The sequence below is a fragment of the Hyperolius riggenbachi genome, chromosome 10 (assembly GCF_040937935.1).
Source record: "Hyperolius riggenbachi isolate aHypRig1 chromosome 10, aHypRig1.pri, whole genome shotgun sequence".
In the NCBI taxonomy this organism is placed as follows: domain Eukaryota; kingdom Metazoa; phylum Chordata; class Amphibia; order Anura; family Hyperoliidae; genus Hyperolius; species Hyperolius riggenbachi.
In genome coordinates this window covers 223,867,944-223,893,222 of record NC_090655.1, presented here as the reverse complement: position 1 = coordinate 223,893,222, position 25,279 = coordinate 223,867,944, and the positions used below count along the sequence as shown (strand labels likewise).

The 25,279-nt window shown below is 43.5% G+C and overlaps 2 protein-coding genes across 10 annotated transcripts in view; one reads left to right on the top strand and one right to left on the bottom strand.

The window, feature by feature from the left end:
* Positions 1-4,383, bottom strand: part of LOC137534619 (oocyte zinc finger protein XlCOF6-like) — a 31,275-nt gene extending 26,892 nt beyond the window's left edge. For 2 of the 4 annotated variants that reach the window (XM_068256207.1, XM_068256209.1), the window contains exon 1: positions 4,153-4,383. The gene's annotated coding sequence lies outside the window, so the exon portion shown is untranslated. Of the gene's footprint in view, positions 1-3,870; positions 3,960-4,152 lie in introns of those variants that run through there. The other 2 variants (XM_068256208.1, XM_068256210.1) reach the window with 2 other exon arrangements.
* Positions 4,384-4,512: 129 nt separating this feature from the next.
* LOC137534616 (zinc finger protein 879-like) lies at positions 4,513-24,691 on the top strand. Of its 6 annotated transcripts, none has more exons than XM_068256199.1 (9): positions 4,513-4,620; positions 4,939-5,208; positions 12,870-13,099; positions 16,213-16,324; positions 17,152-17,280; positions 17,369-17,492; positions 18,061-18,158; positions 18,237-18,342; positions 22,959-24,691. In XM_068256199.1, the coding sequence occupies exons 3-9, from the start codon at positions 12,993-12,995 to the stop codon at positions 24,533-24,535; spliced, it is 2,253 nt and encodes a 750-aa protein (XP_068112300.1). In that variant the 5' UTR covers positions 4,513-4,620; positions 4,939-5,208; positions 12,870-12,992; the 3' UTR covers positions 24,536-24,691. The 6 variants fall into 6 exon arrangements, with proteins under 6 accessions (XP_068112300.1, XP_068112299.1, XP_068112303.1 ...); XM_068256198.1 differs by having other exon boundaries at positions 4,513-4,656; XM_068256202.1 differs by lacking the exon at positions 4,939-5,208.
* The last annotated feature ends 588 nt before the right edge of the window (positions 24,692-25,279 follow it).

Below are 25,279 nucleotides of genomic sequence, written 5' to 3'. Positions count from 1 at the left end.
GCTGTTGCCACTTTGCGATAGATAAGTGACTTGTGGGTTGCAGTTTGGGCCTCCAAAAGGTTCACCACCACTGTCCTAATCTAATGTACGATTGGCCCCACCCATGGCCACGCCCTCTCACTGCATGACCACACCCATTTTTTTGCCGCGGCACATAGCCCCCACCTAGTGCCCCTAGGTGCCACCGGTCTCCATGGAACCTAGGAACGCCCCTGGCGGTTGGTCATGTTCTGCGGCAGTGAACCAATGAAAATCCATTACAGAACCAAGTGAGGTGCAGTCTTATATAGACATATAATAAAACTTTGAGTAAAAAAAAAAAAAGTTTGCAAAACCAAAAAAAAAAGAAACTAGTAGAAAGACAAAATGAAAAAATCAAAAGCCCATAATAATGTAGTAAGTTAGGATTATGCAGACAAGTATGTTGCTTATAATAATACGCACAAGCTAGGGTTACTGCTAAGGCAACCACTGATTAGTCAAGTGGGAGCTCTCTGTAGATCAAGAAAGTGGGTCTACAACCCTCCACCAAGGGTGGACTAAACTTGCAGAAAGTATTTGAAACAGGGGTGCCAACAAAAGAATAATATACACTAAAATCACCTCCCCGAACATGAATACCTTAGATTTTGTTAATTTCAAGCGCAAAAGAACTTTGAGTACTTCACATTACAAAGCATTTCGTAGGAGTGATCCACTTCATCAGGCAGATTCAGGAGTAAGGTCTCTTTCACAGTAGGACGTTGCATTTTGATGTGATGTTAAAGTCGCAACGCAAATTACAACGCAATGCCCCCAAAAAGTCACAACACAACTTAATGCCCCATTATCGACACACACAGTAGAGCATACAGGCAATGAAAAGTATGCTTCCAAGCAGGGCTGTGGAGTCTGAGTTGGAGTCGGAGTAGAGGAGTCGGAGTAATTTTGGTCACCCGGAGTCGGAGTTGCAGTCGTTGATTTCATAAACTTCGGAGTCGGATGATTTTTGTACAAAATCCACAGCCCTGTTAAGTATTAGACTAAGGAGTCGGAGTCGAGGAGTCAGAGTCGGAGCTATTTTGGGTACCCGGAGTTGGAGTTGTGGTTTCATAAACTGAGGAGTCGGAGTCGGAAGATTTTTGTACGGACTCCACAGCCCTGCTTCCAAGTCATTACTGAGCATGTGTAAACAGTCCAACGCAGCTAATAATGTGTATAACGCACAGCATGCAGCACTTTCTAATAACACTACACGTCACACATAAACACAACATGTGCACTGTGAATGTCGCACAGACTTAGTATTGCTGTGCAACTTCTTGGGGGCATTGCATTCTAATTTGAGTTGTGACTTTAACGTTGCATCAAAACGCCACCTCCTACTATGAAAGAGGCCTAAGTGTTAAAAGCACCAGACTAGCCATGCACCTCAGAAATTAACAAAATCAAGTCATCTTTGGGAGGTAAGTCCACCGCTACCTCCTTTTTAAACTGATTTTAGTGCATATTATTCTTTTGTTGGCACCTCTGTTTCAAATATTTTCTGTAAAAAAGGAGACTAGTTGCTCCACTTTTTCATTCTCCTCATTAAATAGTGGATTTGACCCTTGAAGACCTGGCTTACACAAACATTTATGAATGGTAAAACACAACAGTTCCAGCTGTTACATTTCTTGTTATTATGTAATAAAGGTGCAAAAATGCTACCATTTCCTAATGAATATACTTGTCATGCATTTTTGACAGTTAAATTTAAAGCATACATCTGGCAAAAAAAAAAAAGTTACACCAATGAAGAAAAGTTGGCACTAGTCTACTTGAGGTGTCCCAATGGGAAAGAACAATTCTCCAATCAGAGCACCTTCTACAACTTGAAGCATTGCAATTAGATGAGTGTGAGCGTAATTATTATATAACCTAACCGAAACCTAATAGTTCTTAGAGGGTGCTGTCATTGAAGAGCTGTTGAAATAGCAAGCAATCATATTACTGAAATTTCCCTATGAAGTTTCATGCTGGGTCACCTCAAGTAGACTAACGTCGAAAAGTTGCATTGCCCCGCACATTGGGTAAGTAATAATATACGTAGCTCTGCCCCTCTCACAAAGAAAGATATGGAAAAGGCAGAGGCAATCCGTAAGAACCTGCCTCTCATGTGTTTATTACACAATGGGTATCATTCATAAAGAGGCTACGGTAAGGGGAATCGATGCGGAAAAACACCGCTGGCGGTGTTTTAGACTTCTGGGTGGGCATTCATAAAGAAGTATCCATGTGCGGAAGCAGTGCGGAGATTCCCCGAACTAGGCTGGCGGTAGGCAGGCGGTAGGCTTGCGGAGACACGGAAGCTGCCGAGTTGATACATTTCTCCGTGTTCCGCTCTGCTGCAGCTGCCTGGGAGGTCTGTGTGTCTCCATTCACTTACATTGGTATCGCCACATCAGAGGGAGCGGGACTTTCCGACGTGGCACCGCTGGCGGTATTCTTTATGAATTAACATTTTGCTACATTTGTTCCGATAATCACCGCACAAGGCGGTGATTTATCACTCTGCTCGGTAGTGTCATTTTTTCATGCGGAAAGAGCCTTTATGAATGCTGACTTTGCCGAGTGGTCGGTAAAGTCAGCTGTTTTTAGCATTTCCGCATGCGGAAATGCTTTATGAATGATAGCCAATGTGTTTGGAAAGATACATTTTCTTCATGACCTCTGTTTTTTTATTAAATTTCACCAGAGGTGCACATAAGTACTGTATGCACTTTTCATGGGCCATTGTATTTACAATCACGCAAACCAAACTTTAGATACCATACTGCCCAACATACATCAGATGAGAGGAGAAAACCTCAAATCGGCGGATATAAATAATCATTGGTGAATTAAAGTTGTTGCTACTAAACTAAGTAAACATGTAGTGTCCAAGGAAAATGACAACGGTTTTCCGTGGCTGATTTTCCATATATAGTAAGTGTTTCAAAGCGCTTGTCCTCCCCCATGAGCTGCCGGCTGTCTATGGGAATTGCATGTTATATTATGCTAAAGGGACTCATAGTTTTTGAACCAAAAATTGCAAAAAACATGCACGTCCCATAGAGAATCATTAGATACAATGTGCACATTGCATAATGCAGGCGTTAAGTGATGCACACTCTGCACGTTACTTTTCATAGCATAAAAACTGTGGTGCTAGTTTAGTTTAGGTGACCCGGCGGAAAACCTCATAGGGAACAGTTCTCCAATCACAGTACCTTCTACAACTTAGCCAAATAATGTGGGTGTATTATTACGACAACCTATCCAAAACCTAACAATTGTAGAGGGCGCCGTTACCTGCTGGGTCACCTGATCTATACTAGCGCCAACACTGTAGAGCTAATATGGTTGAGGTGACCCAGCGTGAAAGTCCATAAGGAAACGTAGTCCAATCACAGCAAAGTCTAAAACTTAAAGCATTCTAATTGGCCGAACAGTGTGGGCGTATTAGTACCACAACCAGCAGATTGCAAGAATGCTGTGCACTAAACCACATTAACAGAATTTCCCTATGGACTTTCTCGTTGGCTCATATCACCTATACTAGGTGACTACTACAAATAATGCACTGTATAAAGTGCGTTAGGATAGTATGGTCCGTTACGGCTCAGAGGTGTGAACATGCCCATACAAATGTATAGGCGGTACGTTAACTTGCAGTGCGCATAATGTGAACGCACCCTAAAAATTTCAACCTATCTCCTTGAAATGTTTATGTAAACAGTATAATATGAGATCTATATATCACCCTAAATATAGTCTCAGTGACAGGGCTATAACATTCACCAGCAGTAAACTCCGCCCCCTTACATTTCACCTGTACAGGAAACAGTGTGAACCCAATATAATACCCACAACGCAATTATATCAGCCAGCTGGGATGGACAGAATGTTTTCCCCGATAATAAAAACATCGCAAGGACCTCGCTGCCTCTTCCCTCCTCTCCAGCAGAAAAAACATTTCTTGCATAAACATGGCGGCATACTCATGGGTTAGGCTCCGCCCCCTGACCCCATAGGACAGATCTCTCTATAAATTAAGTGAATCTCCCCCCCTCCTCCATTCTTTTTTTTCTGTCCTCGATGGGCAGATGCTCTATAGGCTTTTCTCTTTTTTATGCTTTGGAGATCCCTTACCTTTTTTCTTTTTTTCATCCATGAGGGTCTCATATCTATTTTTGAAAGTGGGTTCAGCCTCTCCCGCTATTACTGGCATTCAGGTCCCTTAAAGAGGGATGTTTACCTCAATACTGCTACCCCATTGCAGTGCACACTTCCAATACGTTTTTTTCTTTTTTTTTTTTTCTCTTCTTCTCTCCCAAGTTGAAGTCTCGAGATACATGAGACATGGAGGAGGCTTCTCTCATTGGCTGGCAGAACCTTCCATCTGGCTTTACATCTCCCGAGACTTGCAGCAAGATCTCGGACTCAGGGATTGGCTGGCTAGCCTGCAGCAGGGATATTTACCCGGAAGTTTTCTCTCTCCTTGCCTAGCAAGACACTGAGAGGCTCCGTGGGTGGTCAGTGTTCATTGGCTGGTAGCAAGCTCCTTTTTACTGTGCTTTTTGCCTTGGCTGCAGCAGCGTTTCTCCTGCATGCCGAAAGGTACTTTATTGGTCTCCTACTCCTCATCTGACACAGGTAGGATGCTGGTCTCTTTTTGTATATCAAGAATGCATAGAAGGCAGCAAAGATTTTAGCAGTCATTTATCAGACTAAATGGATGATTCTGCACCAGGAACTTCTGCTGGGGTATCCAGGTAACAGGATACTAAATGTATCCCTGTCACTGGTGTTGTTTTATTTTTTTCTTATTTTGTACCTGGTTGCTCAAAAAAGAGTGCTTTCTCTCTCTCTCTCCTTTTATTGTTGCGGATTTTTTGGTGAAAACACTATTTTTATTTTCCTTTTGTGTTTTCACAGTCCGTATGAGGGAGAAGAAGGACTTATGGTCGCTAAAATCATCCAGTCCTTACCGAAGAAAAAATTTACCTCCTTCTCAAACTGGAGATCATTATGAGGGTTTTCTTCAATCAACTAAGCCGAATCCTTTTAGAAGAAATCCTTATAGGGACTATTACCGAGAGAGAGAAGTTCATCTAGAAATCACTATAATAGGAGAAATTCTCCAGGGAGACGTTTGCCAGAACAGTGCTGCAACAAGCTGTTATTGTCACGATTCCTGCTAGCAGGGTATTTGCTGATCACATTTAGTAGCATATACAAAAGGTCAGGACACAGATATGCAATGAATTAGTGTTTAATATGAACAGTGCTATGTACATATATACAAATATAACAATCACAATACAGAATCATCAAGCAGAATCGACATCAAACACAGTCCAAGATCAAATACACACTAAGATCAGAACCCCTACGATATTACATACACACAGAGCTACCACTAAGCTAACCTATGTATGTACAAAACAGGGTTAAATGAATACACTCTAGCTAATCTGGGACACAGACAAGCGACAGAACAGGGCAAGATAGGACGCAAGCCAAAGGCTCACACAGACAGACAAGCTGGATTCACAGAGCAGAACAAGGAAGTGGACCAGCAAGCAGAAGTCACACTGACACGAGGATCTGCGTAGTGTGAAGAGAGTGGCCAGCTTAAATAGGAACTAGCAGCCTGGCCAGACACCTGTGGAACAGAGATATGTATAACCCATGATACTCCATCTAGTGGTAAACTGCAGGCAACCATGAAAAGCAAACAGAGCCACCTGCTGGTGACTTGTGATGAAGCAGGAAGCAACAGCGTTTCTGACAGTTATGTCTCATAGAGAAAGATCTCATAGGAGACAGTTCTCCAAGACGCTCTGAATCATATAATAGATATGACTCTGATCGTTTTTCTCCCATGAGAAATTATTATGCAAATCATTCTCCAAGAAGATAGGATCGATCTAGATCCCGTTCTTCGGGAATCAGTGGAATTCTCTCAACATAAAAGACCAGAATCAAATTTATGCTGGTCCTGCTGCGCACAACCTGCTTTACCAAATAAAAAAAGTTTGTGAATCATGTTTTTTAACGGAGCTGGCTAGGGACAAGGAAGCAGATAATGAACAAGTGTTATCTTATATACAGCAAGCGGTGCAAGACACCTTTCAAAAGATGCCAGCTACACAGGCAATTGCTCCCACAGCAGCAATGGTTCACTTGGAGGAATCCAATTCTCAGGCGGACTTACCGCCTATAGGATTTGATTTTTCTTTGGTACCTGCATTCTTGTCAGCAATTAAATCTGCAATCGAGTGGCAGGAAGAAGATGAAATACAACAGGAACAGGATAAATATTATCCGCACTTACAGAGCCAACCAAAATCGTTTCCCTTTAGAAAAGTAATAAAGGATCTCATTCTTAAAGAATGGTCTAAACAGGCCTTCATTATCTAACAGATTCTCTAAGCTTTATCCGTTAAGGCTGCTTACACACCAAGACGTTACAGGCACACGTTAGTGCGCCTGTAACGCTCCCCCAACGCACAGCAATGTTACACAAGTGGGCTGTTCACACAGCCCACGTTGCGTTACATGTAACGCTGCACGTTCTGTGCAAAGTGCAGCATGCTACGTCGTTGGAGCGGCTATAGCCGCGTTAGACTGTTTGCACATGCGCAGTGGGGGGCGGAGGAGGCAGGGAGAGCCAGCTACAGTAGCCGCGCACATGGCTACTTAATATTCACTGCACTGGCGGGCGCTGATTGGCCGGCGGGACCACGTGATGCGGAGTGTCTCGCTCCGCATCACGTGGTCCCGCTGGCCAATCAGCGCCACTCTGGGAGACATTATAGGACTCGAGCCGCCTAACGCGGCTCACTCTACCGTCGGCTCTTGCAGCACCATACGTTGTGTTAGGTGCACATTATGCGACCTTAACGTGCCACCTAATGCAACGTCTTGGTGTGCAAGAAGCCTAAAAGTTGATGAAGCAAAATTGATTGACTGTGCCCCTGTGGTGGATGCATCCATAATGAGGCTTCCTAAACATGTCACATTGCCTATGGATTATGCTGTACTCTTCAAGGATCCGTTAGATAGAAAGATAGACACGGACATTAAAAAAGCCTTTTTGGCATCCGTGGCAGCATGCAGACCAGCCATTGCCTTAACTTCCTTAGCTAAGGCCATAAGGGTATGGGTTGATAATGTAGAAACTGCATTAAACTCAGATATGGACAAACAGGAAATAGTTAAGCTCCTTGAATTAAAGCTTGCAGGAGATTTTGTTGGTGAGGCTGCCATAGACACGATCAGGTCAACAGCTAGATCAATGTTGCATAGTGTAACGGCGAAACGTGCACTCTGGTTGAAGCCATGGTCGGCAGACCAGGCGTCAAGAAATAATTGATGCAAAATCCCATTTAATGGAACGCACCTCTTTGGCCCTGCTATGGACAGTGCAATCTTCATGGTAACAGGTGGAAAAATAGGTCTTATTCCGCAGGATAGGAAACCAAGAAATTATAGACAACAAGGGTCAAGAAAGTTTTCTTCAAATAGATTCCAACAGACAAGATCATATAAACCTGGGAAACAGTTTGGTAGAAACTGGAGGGGAACCCAGTCTTCTTTTCTCAAAAACCGGAATAAGCCAGCTTCCTCTTCCCAACAGAACAAAAAGTCCTTTTAAAGGTGCGCCCACTCAAGACGCTCCAGTGGGGGCAAGGCTTCGTCTCTACTGGAGGTCTTGGGTGGAAAATCTAGAAGATCCATGGGTTCTGAAGACACTAGAAAGAGGTCATATGTGGAAGTTCAAGAAAACACCTCCAGTAAGTCGTTTTATGCAAACAAAAATGCCGGAAAACAAACAAATATCAAGCATTGTTGGATTATGTTCTCTCTTTAAGGAGAATGAAGGCAGTAATAGAAGTACCAGAAAAGGATCGCTTCAGGGGAATCTATTCACCTCTCTTCTTAGTTCCAAAGGCGACAGGAAATTGGAGGCCGGTACTGGACTTGAAATTTCTAAATCATGACATAAAGGTGGGTTGGTTCAAAATGGAGTCTTTACAGTCAATAATTCCCATGATTCAAGTAAACGATTAGATGACCTCTATCGACCTGGCAGATGCATATCTGCACGTCCCCATCAACAAAAATTTTCAAAAATTTCTTCGGTTTGCGATACTAGGAAAACACTACCAATTCCAAGAACTTCTGTTCGGTATATCAACGGCTCTGAGAACCTTCACCAAGATCCTCCTACCAGTAATAGCACTGCTCAGAACAAAAGGCTTGCGAACATTTCACTATCTAGACGATATACTACTACTGCATCAGGACAAAGAAATTCTACTAGAACACCAGCAGATGTTGTTGAATACTCTAACAGATTTGGGCTGGCTATTAAATCTAAAAAAGAGTCAACTGATACGTAATATCACGGCAGTGACGTATATAAGGCGGCAAGGGGGAACGCGGAGTTTAGCCCTCCTACAGGAGACACATCAAATAATGACATGGGCTCATAAGAACCTAGACAGCCTATCAGCAACTTACCGGCCTTGAAACGAAAATATCGTAGCAGATCGCTTGAGCAGGACTTTTGTCAATCAAAACGCATGGCAGTTGAATGATCGAATCTTCAATTGGATAGTCAGGAAATGGGGGGTGCCGCAAATAGATCTCTGGGCATCAGCAGCCAATTCAAAGCTACCAAAGTTCTTTGCAAGGTTTCCACACCCACAGTCATTGGGAACAGACTGTCTAACACAAGTTTGGGACTTCAGGCTAGGATACGCTTTTTCCCCATTTCCAATGATAACCAGATTTCTACAAAAAGTATCAAAGGAATCATCCATGATCATATCTATTATGCCGTTCTGGCCCCGGAGGCCTTGGTTTGCCCTAGCACTGCAGTTGAGTCTAGACAAACCGATACAGTTACCGCCTTGTCACGATCTTCTCTTCCAGGGGAATCTTCTGTACCCAGAAGTAAAGACGTTACATTTAACAGCATGGAAGCTGAGAGGCAAGGTTACTTAATTCAAGGTTGTTCCTCTAATGTGGCAGAAACTCTTCTTAAGGCTAGAAAACCTGCTTCCATATGTACAAAGCGCAAGATCGTACATGCAGTGGTTCAGGACAGAGGGCAGGGTCAGGGAAAATCATCCCTTCAGGATCCCTAGAGGATGTTTTTGGGTACCTATAGCCAGAGGGGAACCACCCAACAGTCAGGTAAAAGGGAACCTAAAGTAAGAGTTATATGGAGGCTGCCACATTTATTTCCTTTTAAAGGATACCACAACTGACATGTGGCATAATGAGATAGACATGTGTATGTACAGTGCCTAGCACACAAATAACTATGCTGTGTTCCTTTTTTTCTTTCTCTGCCTGAAAGAGGTAAATATCAGGTATGTAAGTGGCTGACTCAGTCCTGACTCAGACAGGAAGTGACTACAGTGTGACCCTTACTGATAAGAAATCCCCCCCTTTTTTATCTCTTTCTTGCTCTCAGAAGCCATTTTCTGCTAGGAAAGTGTTTTATAGTTGGAATTTCTTATCAGTGAAGGTCACACTGTAGTCACTTCCTGTCTGAGTCAAGACTGAGTCAGCCACTTACATACCTGATATTTACCTCTTTCAGGCAGAGAAAGAAAAAAAGGAACACAGCATAGTTATTTGTGTGCTAGGCACTGTACATACCCATGTCTATCTCATTATGCCACATGTCAGTTGTGGTATCCTTTAAACAATATCAGTTGCCTGGTAGCCCTGCTGATCCTCTGCCTCTAATACTTTTAGCCATAAACCCTTAAACAAGCATGCAGCAGATCAGGTGTTTCTGTCATTATTGTCAGATCTGACAAGATTAACTGCATGCTTGTTTCTAGTGTTATTTAAACAGTACTGCAGCCAAACAGATCAGCAGGGCTGCCAAAAAACTGGTATTGCTTAACCACTTTACCCCCGCCCATACGAATTTCTCCATCCCTTTTTCCATCCTTTAACCCCCAGGGACGGAGAAATCCGCACTTTCCACGCTCCAGCCGCTGCCCGCGCTCTTGCTCGTAAACACGCCGCCGCCGCCCGCAGATCAATGAACGGGAAAATCCATTCCCGTTCGTTGATATAAGCCCCGCAATCATCCGCTGCTCTCCGATGAGCAGTGTGATCATTGTGAAAAAAAACAAACAAAAAACACGTTACCAGCCTCCTTGTACTTCCTCCAAGCGTCTGGAAGGACGCTTGAAGGTCGCATTAAACAAAGTTATTGTTGCCATCTTGTGGCCAAATAGTAAAATTACACCCTGAACATTTTTCACATACAAATGAATTACTTATACACAAAAAATTAACTCATTACCTCCCACACATATTTTTTTTTTTTTTTTAATTAAAAAATTTACAATTAAAAAAAAAAAAAAATACATAGTTACCTTAGGGACTAAACTTTTTAAATATTTGTCAGAAGGGTACAACACTGTTACTTTATAAACTATGGGCTTGTAATTAGGGATGGACGCAAAACAGAAAAAAATGCACCTTCATTTCCAAATAAAATATTGGCGCCAAACATTGTGATAGGGACATAATTTAAACGGTTTTATAACCGGGACAAAAGGGCAAATACATTTCATGGGTTTTAATTACAGTAGCATGCATTATTTAAAAACTATAATGGCCGAAAACTGAATTTTTTTTTTTTCCCACATTTTTCCTATTTTCCCATTAAAACACATTTAGAATAAAATAATTCTTGGCATAATGTCCCACCTAAAGAAAGCCTAATTGGTGGCGGAAAAAACAAGATCTAGTTCATTTCATTGTGATAAGTAATGATAAAGTTATAGACGAATGAATGGAAGGAGCGCTGAAAGGTGAAAATTGCTCTGGTGCTCAGGGGGTAAAACCCCTCAGTGGTGAAGTGGTTAAAGGTAAATAAGTATGGCAGCCTCCATATACCTGTCACTACAGTTGTCCTTTAATAATACCAGTTGCCTGGCAGTCCTGATTATCATTCAGTTATTAGTAGTGTCTGAATCACACCTGAAACAAGCATGCAGCTAATCATCACATTTTTGTCAGAGACATCTGATCTGCATGCTTGTTCAGGGTCTATGGCTATAGGTATTATGCTGGGCATACACGGAGCGATTCGGCGGCTTGATTAGCTGCCGGATCAACTCCCGCCGCGTCCCCGCTCGTCTCCACGGCCGCCCGGATCGATTCCCGCTCGTCCCCGCAGGCGCTTCCTTATCTTCCGCTCGATTCTGACCATTGTCCGCCCGCGGGAATTGAGCGGCGAATCGATCCATGCGGTGATCGGACCTGTCAGAAATTATCAATCGAGCCATCAGCGGCTCGATTGATAAGGAAAAACTGATCGTGTATGGCCAGCATTAGAGGCAAAGAACCAACATTACTGCCAGGCTACTGGTATTGTTTACAGGAAATCTTAAAGTACACCTGTAAGTAAGAAAAAGTTGCCCCAAAGGGGTGCACACCTCAATAGAGGGAAGCCTTTGGACAATCCAGAAGCTTCCCCCATCCTCCACCAGGACGACCCCAGAGAGACCCTCGACAAGCGCTTGTCGATGGCTTATGCATGTGCAGTAGCCTGAGCGGGTCCATGTCACTGCGCATGTGTGATCCATCAGAGACCCAACCAGACTCGGCTTTTTCCACTAAAGCCCAAGTGTGTGCATGCTAGTGTGCAGGCGCAGCGTGTCCCCTTGCCCATGAGCTTCGAGGGACTGAAACGGCCAGATGGAGAAGGAAAAGGGAAGCCTCTCCCAGGTAAGTATCGAACGTTTCACTTTTAAATAACTTACAGGTTTACTTTAGGTGTGGGGAAAAAGGTTGAGACTTATTTACCTGGGGCTTCTTCCAGCCCTTTGTACTCCTTCGGGTCCCTCTCTGTCCTCCCGGTCTGCTGCATTATGTCGCTATCACTAAATTCATTCAACCAAGAATTGAACTTCATCCCAATCAGTAGCCGATACCCCCTTTCCCATGGGAAATCTTTTCCTTTTCACAAACTGCTCATCAGGGGGCTCTGTATGGCTGATCTTGTGGTGAAACCCCTCCCACAGTGGGATGTCAGGACCATGGTGCTGACATCACACTGAAGGAGCCTTGTTGCATTGTGGGAAATAATTGTTTCCAACTGCAAAAAAAAAGCAAGCATCATCTCCTTCCACTGACATCACCTGCCAGCAGTAAAAATGTCACCATGTGATAAATGCCAGAATGTAAATCAGGGAGAGGAAAGATTTTACAATGGGCAAACACTAACTAAATCAGTTATACATAATTATTGTAAAAATGAAGCACTTGTTTTATTACATTATTTTCCCTGGAGTTCCATTGTGCTCCTGTGGCTGGCAGCATTCTGTGCATGCAGTTCATTAAACTTGGAACAGCGCATGTTCAGAATGCTCCATGCAATGGGAACGCAGTCGAGGAGGTGCGCAGCTGGGGCTGAGCATGCACAGTACCGGCGACTGTTACAGCAGCGGGATTTAGTTGGGGGCACATTCGCACACAGGTGTGGACCAGGAGGACAGCGAGGGATCTAATAAATTGCAGGGGGCTGGAAGAAGCCCCAACTAAACAAATTTTCAACTTTTTGATCGCCTTTAAAATTAAATATGTCAGCCTCCATAAAGCAAAATGTCAGATTCTCTGGTCCTCCTGCCCTACACACCTGAAACACATTGTGGAGGTGGGAGGCACTTGTATGGTACATAATGAACAGTAGCTGGCATAATCATGATGCATTTTTCAGGAACAAAATCATTTTCATGTAAAGCTCGCTGACACAGGCTGTCTTTCTGCAGCACACCACATATCATTTTAATATTTATTTATTTTACTCCTTCTGACCACAGCAGCATGCATTGTCTCCTAATAATGCCGTGTGGGCGTCAAGAAAATGGCCGCCGCTCTTTCGGCTCCCGGACCACGGCGGCTTGGTTTCTATGGCGATGAGAAATTAACGGTGGCCATGCTGAATGAGGGAAAACCGGCTTGGAACGCATAGACCGGAAAGTGGGAGATTTCGAGGGCGAAAGTGGGCTGCGGACTCGTCGTTTCCATTGAGGAGTGTTGGAGATTGCAGGTGAGCAGATTCTGGGGTGACCCGCTGGTCTGAGGCGTAATATTGGGTGGAGAGACAGAAATATGCATTTCAATACAAATAATATATTATAATATTATATTGGATGAAAGTATTGCCATTGTTATAGTTATTGCTGTAATAAAGAAATGTTTTTCTTAAAATTTTATTATGCTGTTGTGCATCTTTTAGAGCAGAAAAGAAATTCTGAGATCAGATCCGCTTTAACATGCAAATCTCTATAGACCAAAAAAGCAGAAGCCATGCTAGCAAGTGAAAACCACTACCTGCCGCTTAGAGACCAATGCTAATTAATCAGGCACTGGATAATTGTGGAAAATGGTGGCTTTCATTTGTTAGCACAGCTTCCACTTCCAGACAAGCAAAGATTTGCATATTAGGACATTTTTGATTATTTGTTAGTTTGAAACCGTGGTAATTTTCTTTAGGATTACGTACATAAATAAGCATGAGGTGTACGGGAATAATTTATGTCAGTATGTATAATCAGTGAAAAAAAATAAAAAATAAAAATAAATATATATATATATATATATATATATATATATATATATATATATATATATATACATACATACATACATACATACATACATACATACATACATACATACATACATACATACATACATACATACATACATACATACATACATACATACATACATACATACATACATACATACATACATACATACATACATACATACTTTATTTATTTTGCATGAGGTGGAAAAATAGTACCCTATAATGTTTCTTTGTTTATCCTAGAGTGCACATATTGAGTAGCAATAACATTTGTAGCTTAACCCTTAAAAATAATAATTGCCCTTGAAGAGTTATTTGTTTCAGAATAAGAAGTGAAAGTTTTTTTTTAAAGAGAACCCGAGGTCGGTTCTAACAATGCTATCAGCATACAGAGGCTGGGTCTGCATATACTGCCCAGCCTCTGTTGCTATACAGCTTCCCCGCAGATTGGAGGGAAGGGACGCGGGCGGGGACCGGAGCTATGCAGGAGGTGGGGGAGCAGCGAGACTGACAGTTGCAGAGCTAAACAGCCGGCTGCGACAAGCTGCGTATCGACAGCTCGGCTGATGATTTATGGGGGAATAGCAGAGCGCGGGGGGGGGGGGGGCTTAGGGGGGATCGGTATAGCAACAGAGGTTGGGCAGTATATGCAGACCCAGCCTCTGTATGCTGATAGCATTGTTAGAACCCACCTCGGGTTCGCTTTAAAGGGTTCCTAAAGTGGTACAGTAAGCATAATTAAGTTCAGTTTAAGATGTTAAAATATATAAAGCTTACAGATGCCTTAAAATTAATTTTATTATCCTAACCACTATATTTGAGCGCCCCCCCCCCCCCCCCAAAAAAAAAACAAAAAAGTATATAATTAGATAAATACTAATTACATAGCATATGTATTATACTGTCCACACTTTGATTTAAGTTATAGTAAATAAAGGGAAAACTGTTCCAGGCATTTTCCATCTTTACTGCCTCTGACTTAAGTTAATCCTGATGTCATTTCCTCCCTAACTGTTTTTTTTTTCCTCATAGAAACTGCACTGTCATATCTAGCTTGCTTTTTAAAAACGTGTGAACACAGCATAGATCGTATTTCAGCAGCTTCTGCAGAGAGGTGAAATGTATTTCCCTTCTCAGCCTCATGTCACACTGAACTGCCCTCAGCTAATCAGTGAGGAGCAGGAATGTGTGAAGGGAGATAACAAGCTTTCCTCTCCCCGACAATGTACCAGAAAGGAGCCAGGCTGACTGAGATAAGATTGATTAGAGAAAAAACATTTATGATATTGGAATGCTTACAATGCAATTTTCAATTACCTTCCAGTCATAGTGTCTCCTCTTATCCTAAATAGGAAGCTTTCTGTTATCTGCATACTAAGATAAGCTTGTTACTGCAGCTAAAAAAAAAATCCCAGTGGCACTGCACAGTTTTTGCAGTTAGGCAACCAGCCCGGGTAAAAAGAAAAAAAATGGGGGACATATAGGCACATATATTAGAAAAAAACGGGGGGGGGGGGGGGGGGGAGTTACATATATTTTTGGGGCACTCACTATTTTTTTTGGCACGAATGGAGCATGTATATGGGGGATGCTCAACACTGCCTAAAGATCTGGCATGTTTGAACTTTAGTGCTGTCCAACTCCGTCCAAATCCTGTGCATATTGTTCTCTCACTAACCCCACCCACCGGAGGCCATTCTGTTGTGCTCCATGTGTTACACAGTTACATAGTTTTTTTGTTTGAAAAAAGACATACGTCCATCGAGTTCAACCAGTACAAAGTACAACACCAGCCTGCTCCCTCACATATCCCTGTTGATCCAGAGGAAGGCGAAAAAACCCTTACAAGGCATGGTCCAATTAGCCCCAAAAGGGAAAAATTCCTTCCCGACTTCAGATGGCAATCAGATAAAATCCCTGGATATCGGATAAAATCCCTGTTGTCCCTCCTCCGCGCTCTATAGTTACAAATGCATCAGTAGCCTGTAGGCTAGCGATGCACCTGTACAGTAGTCAGCCCCAAACTGTCACCCAAGGGATCAATTTCCCAGTCTACAGTTGTTTTCAAATACAAGTACATCTGATTGCATGACTGTAAGTACTTGTTACTATTTTTTTTTTCTCTTATGCACTCACTGATGGATTGACAGCAGACTTTGCCATGTCTGTCTAAAGTTTCTGTAGTAAATACTTTTGGAATGGGTATCGCAGTCGAGCTACTTCACATTGCGCAGCAAAGTAAAGGAGCGCGCGTAACTTAGGAGCTGATTTTTATGTTGCGCTACTGCCTTACTGCAGCTTAATGAATCAACCTCCATGTTACTGTAAGTCAGTGGTGGATGAATTATTGTGAAACTCAGGAGCCAGTCTGTCTAATCCAGAAATGTTTAGTGCCCAGCTCCATCACTAACAAGTACAGTAAAACTCAAAAGTTAGGAACTAGCTGCCATTTTTAAAGAGCCCTGGGCTGGCTACTGAGCTCATGGGATTTTTCCAGCCCTGCTTAAATTTAACATTTGTATTTAATTATTTTTAGGGCCTCCTCATCCATTTGTTTCTTCCAACAGGTTAAGGGTTTCCTCTACTACGGTCTCAAAAAGAATGAAAAAGGACAGGAACAAGATGGCCAATAAGTTATTTGATCTCACCCTGGAGATCATCTACTTGCTGACTGGAGAGGTGAGGAGGATTCTGGGAGTGAGAATGACATCACCTCTAATAAAACACACACTTTATTAGAGAGGCAGGGCCGGTTCTAGACACTTTGCCGCCTGAAGCAATAATTTAGGATTCTCATTAGCAAACACCTAACCCCCGCTTCCCTGACGTATGTTTGTGCAAAGGCGTACCAGAGAGAGGAGAGACATATTGGGCTGTGCATTGCAGGCACTGGCACTATGCTTGCCTCTTTCTGCTTCCTCCAAGACAATCTCCTCCCTGCTGGCCCACAGCATCTGATCCCCAGGGTATGTGCTGCACTGGCGCGGCATCACTCACCCACTTTCAGCAGATTGTTGATGGGATCACCAGCCACACATTAAGTCCTCCTTCCTCTCTGACTACAGCGGTGCCTCATGTGACCCGGCAGCACGTAACAGGTCACATGAGGCACCGCTGTAGCCATGTGTACAGGACGCTGGATGGACGGATGAAGAGCCCTTCGCTAGGATGCTGAGAGCAGGTGAGTGAAGCGGCACCACGCATCTAGGGAGGGGGAAGCAGGGAGTGACAGGAGGGGAACATTTGGGGAGCGGAGCCGTTTCTTGCCGCCCTCTAATTGTTGCCTCCATGAAGCACTTGATTCACGTTGCTTCATGGAAGAACCACCCCTGTAGAGAGGTAAGGAGGATTCTGGCAGTGTTACATCTACAGTATATTGATGAAACACACACGATTGGATAGAGGACTCTGAGAAGGCCACATGACATTTCTCTTATGTCAGTTAATGAAGCACAGATGTGACTAAAAAGGTGTCCATGTCAATTGACATCATTCTGTTTCAATAGAGTTTCCCTCATGTGAAGTCTGGAGATCATGTGACCATTAAAGCACCTGCAACTCACTCACTGACACCTGAGAGTAACAAGAAGATTCTAGAAGTCACCAACAAGATGATTGAGCTGTTGACAGGAGAGGTTAGCAGAGCTGGGAATTATGGGACATTATCTAGTAACGCAATGGATGTGTCTGGAGGGTGACTGTATCATTGTGTGTGTGTGTCAGGTTCCTGTACGGTGCCAGGATGTCACTGTCTATTTCTCCATGGAGGAGTGGCAATATTTAGAAGGACACAAGGATCTCTACAAGGACCTCATGATGGAGAAACAGCCACCCCTCCCATCACCAGGTAAGAGCACACATCTGCTTCTTGTAAAGGAAAGCGCAATATATAGGGTCCACTTCTATCACCTCACCATCTCATAAACACATCAAAACAATGTATTTTAAGGGAATTTCAAAGTTTTATTATGATATAATAAATTGTTTATGTAGTACAGCTAAGAAATACAACATTAGTAGCAAAGATATGAGTCACATATTGTTTCCAGTTCAGGAAGAGCTAGAGGAATATCAGTTATCTGTGCAAAAGAGCTTCTCTGAGCTCTCCGACCCAACTTGGGTCGGAGACTGCTCTTTTTTCTGAAGCTCTTCTACATCAAAGAAAAAGTCAGAGGCAGCTTCAGATAAGGTTTTACTGCAGGGAGTTCAAAGAGTCATTATCTCTGCTATGTTTTATAGTTTAAAATGTAGTTTGTGGTTTGTAATTATATACTGTATGTAAGCTATATAATTGAAAATAAAAATGAGACTTTTCTTTGTTACCATTTTTTGTTATCTGTACTACACATGCAATTCATTATATCTTAAGGGTTTTTTTTTCCCTTCAGTGTCACATTAAAGTGTGTTTCTTACAGATGGATGCAAGAACAGAATCCCATTAGAGGGATATACAGGTCCTCTTCGTTCCCAGGATTGTCCACAGGAGGATCCCACCATCCCCCACCATTGTCAGGTAGGTTGACCTGTGAGTCTGAAGGAGGCAAAGAAATTGGGTGAATCTTCTGAAAGTAACAATTGTTATGTCATTTAGGATTTAGACCTCATAAACATCAAGGTTAAAATCTTAGATGAAGAAGTGATGGATGTGAGTCAGGATGAGCCAATTAAGGAGGAAATTCTTCCAGAGTTCAGCATAGGTGGGTAATAAATGTAAACTGAACGAGTCATTCCTTGTTTTATCACTACTAACATTTTCTTTGCCAGATAGTTTTCAGTGGATGTTGAGTTATTCTGTTTCAATATGTTTATTAATAAAAGTTGAAGAAACATATCACTTTTAAAGCATACACAAAGCAATATGTATATCATTATTGACAAAGCTAAGATATGCCGATAAGAATAACCAATTCAGTGAGTATAATTGATTAATTTGGATACTTCAGTTATGTAGAAGGTCAGGTATATTCTAACAATAGTGAAACCAGCTAGATAAAGGGTATATCCAGGCCTGGATTTACCTCACAGGAGCCTATAGGCACAGATGTCCTGGTACCTTAGATTTCACCCTCCATGGACCTACAAACCCTTACCAAACTTCACCACAAGTGTGCTGCCAGGCCCAGCTGTCACTTCTCCCTTACTTCCCTTGCCCATCATAAGCAGCTACAGGTGCCCCCAAGTGTTAGGTAGCCAGAAGTACCCTCAAAATTAAGTAGCTAGAGGTGCCCTGAAGTATTAGGTAGCTAGCGGTGCTCCCAACTGAAGGAAGATCTCAATGCCGAGAGCTGGATAAGTAACCTCTTATTTACACTCTGCATAGAGAAAGAGAGAAGGAGGAGCTCTGGGAGGGGAGTGAGCCGCCTTTCCATCATCAGGCGCCTGTAGGCACGTGCCTTATGGTAAATCCGGCCCTGGGTATATCCATATTAACTCAGAATAACTCTATTTGTTAGAGAGAGCAAACCACTCCTGAATTTAGTGGTAAGGTATTCTACTTTGCTTTGGAGATCAATGTTTTAAGAAATCAGGAGATTTTATTTAGGTTTTTTGCTTTTCCCGGCCAGAATAACTGTCTTAATACTCAGGCCGGCTTCACACTGCAGCACTTCTAGCTAAACAGGAAGTCACGCTTGCGGTCACTTCCTGTTTTGGAAATACGGAAGTGCATGGAAGCGTATTTTAAAAATACGCTTATGCGCATCACAACGTCGCCGCACCACAGCCGCCAACATTTTTTAAATCCCTGCATCACCATAGACTTACATGACTTCCGGTCCGCCGCATGCCGATGCAGATATGTGTGCTGACGTAGTTTTGGAAGCGTGTCAGATTGAGCACTTCAGGCGCACCGCAGGCAATATGAAAGCACCCATAGACTTTCATTGCCCTGCAGTAGCAGTGCGGTAAATTGCTGCGAAAGGGCCCTCAAAGTTTTATGAAGCATCGCCATTCTTGTCAATTTATGGTAAGCTGTGTGGACATTACATCTTTAGCAGAACATGGAGGGTTTTGTAGATGACCAGTAAAAATATGACCATGAGGGGTTTTGTAGATGGCCATGAAAGAGGATGATCATTTGTACTCCAGAATGGACTTTACAGGGGCATGTGTCCCTCACTGCAGCTCCACTTCCATCCGGTCTCCCGGGGGCCCCTCCGTTGCACACGCCGACCCAGCGAGGTCAGTATCTTCTGTAAGTGCGCGGCCGCGCCACTCACATAACCAGGAATGTTCTGCGCAGGCACAAATCTCCTGGCCACGTGATTGCGAGCAGCGCGTCTAGGCCCAGACACAGAAGATACTGACCTCGCTGGGTCGGTGTGTGCAATGGAGGGGACACCAGGAGACATGCTGAAAGCGGAGCTGCGGCAAGGGACACAGGGCTTGATTCATTAAGCTGCACTGCTAAAGCAGCACATCTTAAAGAAAATCTGTAATGAAAAAACTTCCCCTGAGGGGTACTCACCTCGGGTGGGGGAAGCCTCCAGACCCTATTGAGGCTTCCCCCGTCCTCCTCGGTCCCACGGCGGCGGAGAAAATCCTCCCGGAGTGGCGCAGTATCCGCTCTTCCCACGGAGATAGGCGAAAATAGCCGATCTCCGTCGGGTCCGCTCTACTGCGCAGGAGACTTGCCCCTGCGCAGTAGAGCGGCCCGACAGAGATCAGCTATTTTCGCCTATCTCAGTCAGAAGAGCTGCAACAGCGCCCCCGCTGGAGCCTGAAAAGGTAAATATTGCACAGGCTGTCGGATTTGTCGCCTGGGCGTTCCGGGGGCTGCAGCGAGACCGCTGTGGGACACAGGACGACGGGGGAAGCCTCAATAGGGTCCAGAGGCTTCCCCCTACTGAGGTGAGTACCCCCCCAGGGGAACTTTTTTCAGTACAGGTTTTCTTTAATGTGAAGGAGCAGCCGCTGCTATGTAAGGAGCGTGCCTTACTTAGATAGGAGCGGGCCTTCCTATACATTGTAACTATGTGTAGGAAGGCATGCTCCTATCTAAGGAAGGCACACTCCTTACATAGCAGCGAGTGCTGCTATGTAAGCCATGCATTAGTGGCCGCGCCTTCACATTGAGTGTATGTATATTTCTTATGGGACATTACACACAGCCTAGGCTTGGCACCTAAGTTGTTACAGAATCTTTATAGTACTGCAAAGTAACACATCAAGTTATACAGTATAATCTTGGTATAATAAACTCTGGTATAGTAAACTAACTCTCCAGGTCTCGGACAATCTCCATTATACAGTAAGTCTATGAGAGCAACACCTGGTATAGTAAACTTGCATGTAATAAAACTTCTGTTATAGTAAACATGTTTTTTGGCCCCTACATGAGGCTGACTCTGGCTATAGTAAAAAGAGGGCGGTGCATGCATCATAGTGTGAAACCCATGGTCAGCTGCGCTCTTCAGGCTGGTTGCATGTGAGCTGATGCCTGATAACATTTGTAGGGCAAGAAGAATGGCAGCAGTGCTAGATATACAGTACTGTACAAATATGCAGCCTGGGGAAAATGAGGAATAATGTGAATGTAAACAAAACAGGAAGCAGCATTACCACTTCCACTTTACAATCACTGATAAAAGTATCATCACAGTCCTCTCACAGGATTGTACGCACTCCTGGGTATCTCTTCCCTTATTAGTGATGACGCTTCTGGTAGTGTGTGGTGTGCAGTACAGGCTACTTTAACATGGCTAGATAGTGTAATGGTTAAGGGCTCTGCCTCTGACACAGGAGACCTGGGTTCGTATCTCGGCTCTGCCTGTTCAGTAAGCCAGCACCTATTCAGTAGGAGACCTTGGGCAAGTCTCCCTAACACTGCAACTGCCTATAGAGTGTGCCCTAGTGGCTGCAGCTCTGGCGCTTTGAGTCCGCCAGGAGAAAAGCGTGATATAAATGTTCTGCGTTTGTTGTTTGTGTTTGTAGTGCAGATCAGAGCGGGCCTACTCGCTGCAAAACTAAGGAGAGTTACAGATGCGAGTGGCTTATCATGATTGGCTGCATTTTGAAGTGAGGCTTCATGATTGGCTCAAGTGTGAGCAGAAAGTTTTGCAGGACACGTTCTAAAAGTCCCGCCTGCGGAGGTATTGAAACCACTCACAGGTAGCCAGTGGCTGCCTCTATTCAGTGATGGCTGCAATGTTTAAGGAGTCCTGGATACTGTACCAGCAATTTGTCCAGCCTGGCTATGCAGCCCTAAGGTATACTTACCCTTGTAGTCCACCAAATATGCAAGTGCTTGTACTGTACCCCCAATAGGAGGACAGAGTTGCTCCTTTGCTGCATAAAATGTACCAGGGCATGCTGGGCCATTTCTAGGACAATTTCTGATCTAGTAAACCACTTTTCCTGCTCCCTTGGCGTTTACTATAACAGGATTATGCTGTATGTAGTTTGCCGAGGTAGTGTCTGCAGACCTTTTTAATATTGGGTGCTAGGAATTGCTGGAGGATGTGGCTGTTTCATCCAAAAACAGAGGTTACAGAAGTTTGCAATTTACACACCAAAAGGTTCTGATAGAAAACCGTTTTATTTCATCTGAAAGTCAGAATCTTACATCACCAACAATTGTTTTGAGGCCTTGCAGGGTCTCTGTTATCGAGGTATTATAAACCAGACTTAAAACATTTAAAGCAAACTGAATTTTATTTAAATTAACCTTCCCACAAGGGGAGGTTTGTCATAGTGTGCCGTTAGGGGTGAGAGGAATCGCTTACCTACAGGGGCCTTCTCCTGTGGCCTCTCATCTGTACGGTGGCCGCCATCTCCTCCGCGCATGCTGCAGCTTAATTTTTTCCACACACATCTGCCTGGATGCAGGGAGATGTAGTCTGTAAATGCGAGTACATCTCTGTACTTGCATCTAAGGACTACATCTCCCAGCATGCATTCTGGCGAGCGTGTGCAAAGCTAGAAAAATTAAACTGCGGCATGTTTTAAGATGGCAACCACCATACAGGACACAGGAGCAGGCCCCTTAGGTAAATAATTCCTTTCACTCCAATGGCACACTATTACAAACATCCATTATAGGGAAGTTCATAAAAAAATAATTATGCTGCTCAATTCAGTTTAAGTCTGGTTCATCATTTGTTGATAAAGGAGACCCTGTAAGGCCCCAAAACTACCAGTATTATCTGTGATGTAACTCTTTTTCAGTCAGAACCTTTTTGGTGTACGAATTTGTAGACTCCTGCAAGCATCTGGTTACATGGACTGCAAACATTAACACTGTGAGCATTAACCATTTAATTATGTACTATTAAGGCAAATTCTAAAAAAAACCGCCCAATTTCTCTCACGACAGGTGGACACGAGCTGAATAGAACATCAGAAGGATGCCGTAATTCACCTCCAAAGTATGATACGGACAGTAAAGATATTATGCATGCTTCTCCGAGAGGAACTGCCTTTACCCCAAATAGCCATGTGGCACTTTACCATGCTGACCCATTATGTAGTCCATCCAATCTTAAGGAACCATCCCATGATCAGTCCCATACTATCACCTCAGGTCTCCTTCCTGGACTTAACAATGTGGTTAGATTAATGGACCCTGTCAACCCTTCAGGACTTTATCTTAAAAGATCATATAACATCACCCCGAATATTCATCCACGCCTCCAGAGTATGGATAGATTAATCACTCCCTCCAGCTCTGACGCATATTTTCACGGAAGACCTCTTATTGCCCCAAACCTATATCCAGGACTCCACCGATCACCGGGTCTCTTGAATTCTGGCAATCTTTACTCTAGAATCATCAAGAATAAACCACTTACTCCTAAGTTTCAGTGTTCAGAATGTGGGAAATATTTAACCCAGAAATCCCACCTCGTGGAACACTTGAGGATCCACAGAGGGGAAAATCCATATACATGTACAGTGTGCGAGAAATCTTTTACATGCAAAGCAAACCTGGACCGGCATCACAGAGTTCACACGGGTGAGCGGCCCTTTGCCTGTACTGATTGTGGAAAATGCTACATGACAACATCGTGCCTGAATCAGCACCGGAAGATCCACAGTGGTCAGAAGCCATTTCCATGTTCTGAGTGTGGGAAATGCTTCCTCACCAGTTCTGCTCTTCTCCAGCATTGTGAAACGCACACAAGCGAGACCTCTTTCACATGTCCACAATGTGGCCGGAGCTATAAGAGAAGGTGGGAGCTTCTCAAGCACCAGAAGGTACATACGGGAGAGAAACCATTTTCTTGTTCAGAGTGTGGAAAATGTTTCATATGGAAGTTTGCATTGAACACACATCTAAAAAGAGTCCACACGGGAGAAGGGACTTTTCCATGTTCTGTATGCGGGAAGCGTTACCCGTGCCGGTCACGGCTTACAGAGCATCAGAGGACCCACTCGGGAGAGAAACCATATTCCTGCTCCGAGTGTGGGAAGCAGTTTACAACAAGATCAGAGCTGGCGCATCACCAGAGGACTCACGTGACAGACAAGTCCTATCAGTGCTCAGAGTGCGGCAAATGCTTCACGTGGACCTTCCAGCTCAGGACTCACCAGCGCGTTCACACCGGAGAGAAGCCCTTTACCTGCTCCGAATGTGGGAAGTGCTTCACGCTGATGGCACTACTCAGGAGACACCAGAAACACCACACTGGGGACAAGCCCTTTGTGTGTTCAGAGTGTGGGAAACGATTCATCACGAGAGCAGAGCTTGTTGTTCATGAGAGGGTCCACAGGGGGGAGAAGCCATTTTCATGCCCAGAATGTGGGAAATGCTTCACCCAAAGGTCACAGCTCCAGACCCATCAGCGCACTCACACGGACGAAAAGCCGTACCCCTGTCCAGTATGTGGGAGGTGCTTTGGCAGGAAGTCCCATCTCAATAAACATCAAAGAACCCACAATCGCCGAGTGTAAAAAGGAAAACTGTGATGGTTTTGTGCCGAGGAAGTATATTATTTATAAAATGTACTGTAATAATATCATTTTATCTCTTTTGCTCTAATCTTCCTGGGATTGTTTGATTGTCCTGTTCAGCCAAAGGCTATGAAATACAGTAGAACAAACATTTCATCTATGCCTTACTTCTCCAGTTTTTAAACCTCATCTACTGCCACAAATACCGGTAGTTTCTTAAGTTGGCCACACACCATACAATGTTTTAAATATCTGTTCAATTTATGAATTGCAATAAATTTTTCTGACTGATTGTAACATTTCAAAAATATGACCAATGTACCACACACATATGTTCAATTTTCCCCCAATTAAGATAAAAATGATTGGAAACTGAGAAAATTTCTAGGGTGTGTATATTAATACATTGACAATCTAACACACACCATACAATCTTTAGGAAAATTGAAGAAAAATGTCCAGCATTCCGGATCAATAACAATTGAAGAAAAAATGGGGAAAAAAAAGTTTCACTTTTTTCGGGAGATCCGATCACATTGCCGGAAAATCCAGATAATTTTATTGTATCGTGTGTGGCCATCTTTAGCCCTGTGTGGATACTCTGCAACAGAGCTTGTTTTTTTCAGTGTAGAATCTCCTTTTATTAGCTAATGTAGGCCGGTTCACCAGTCATGATTGTAGTGCACCACAGGCTCCCATAGCTGTAGAATGCAGTCTTCTCACCAAGCCTTGTCTGTGCCCCGA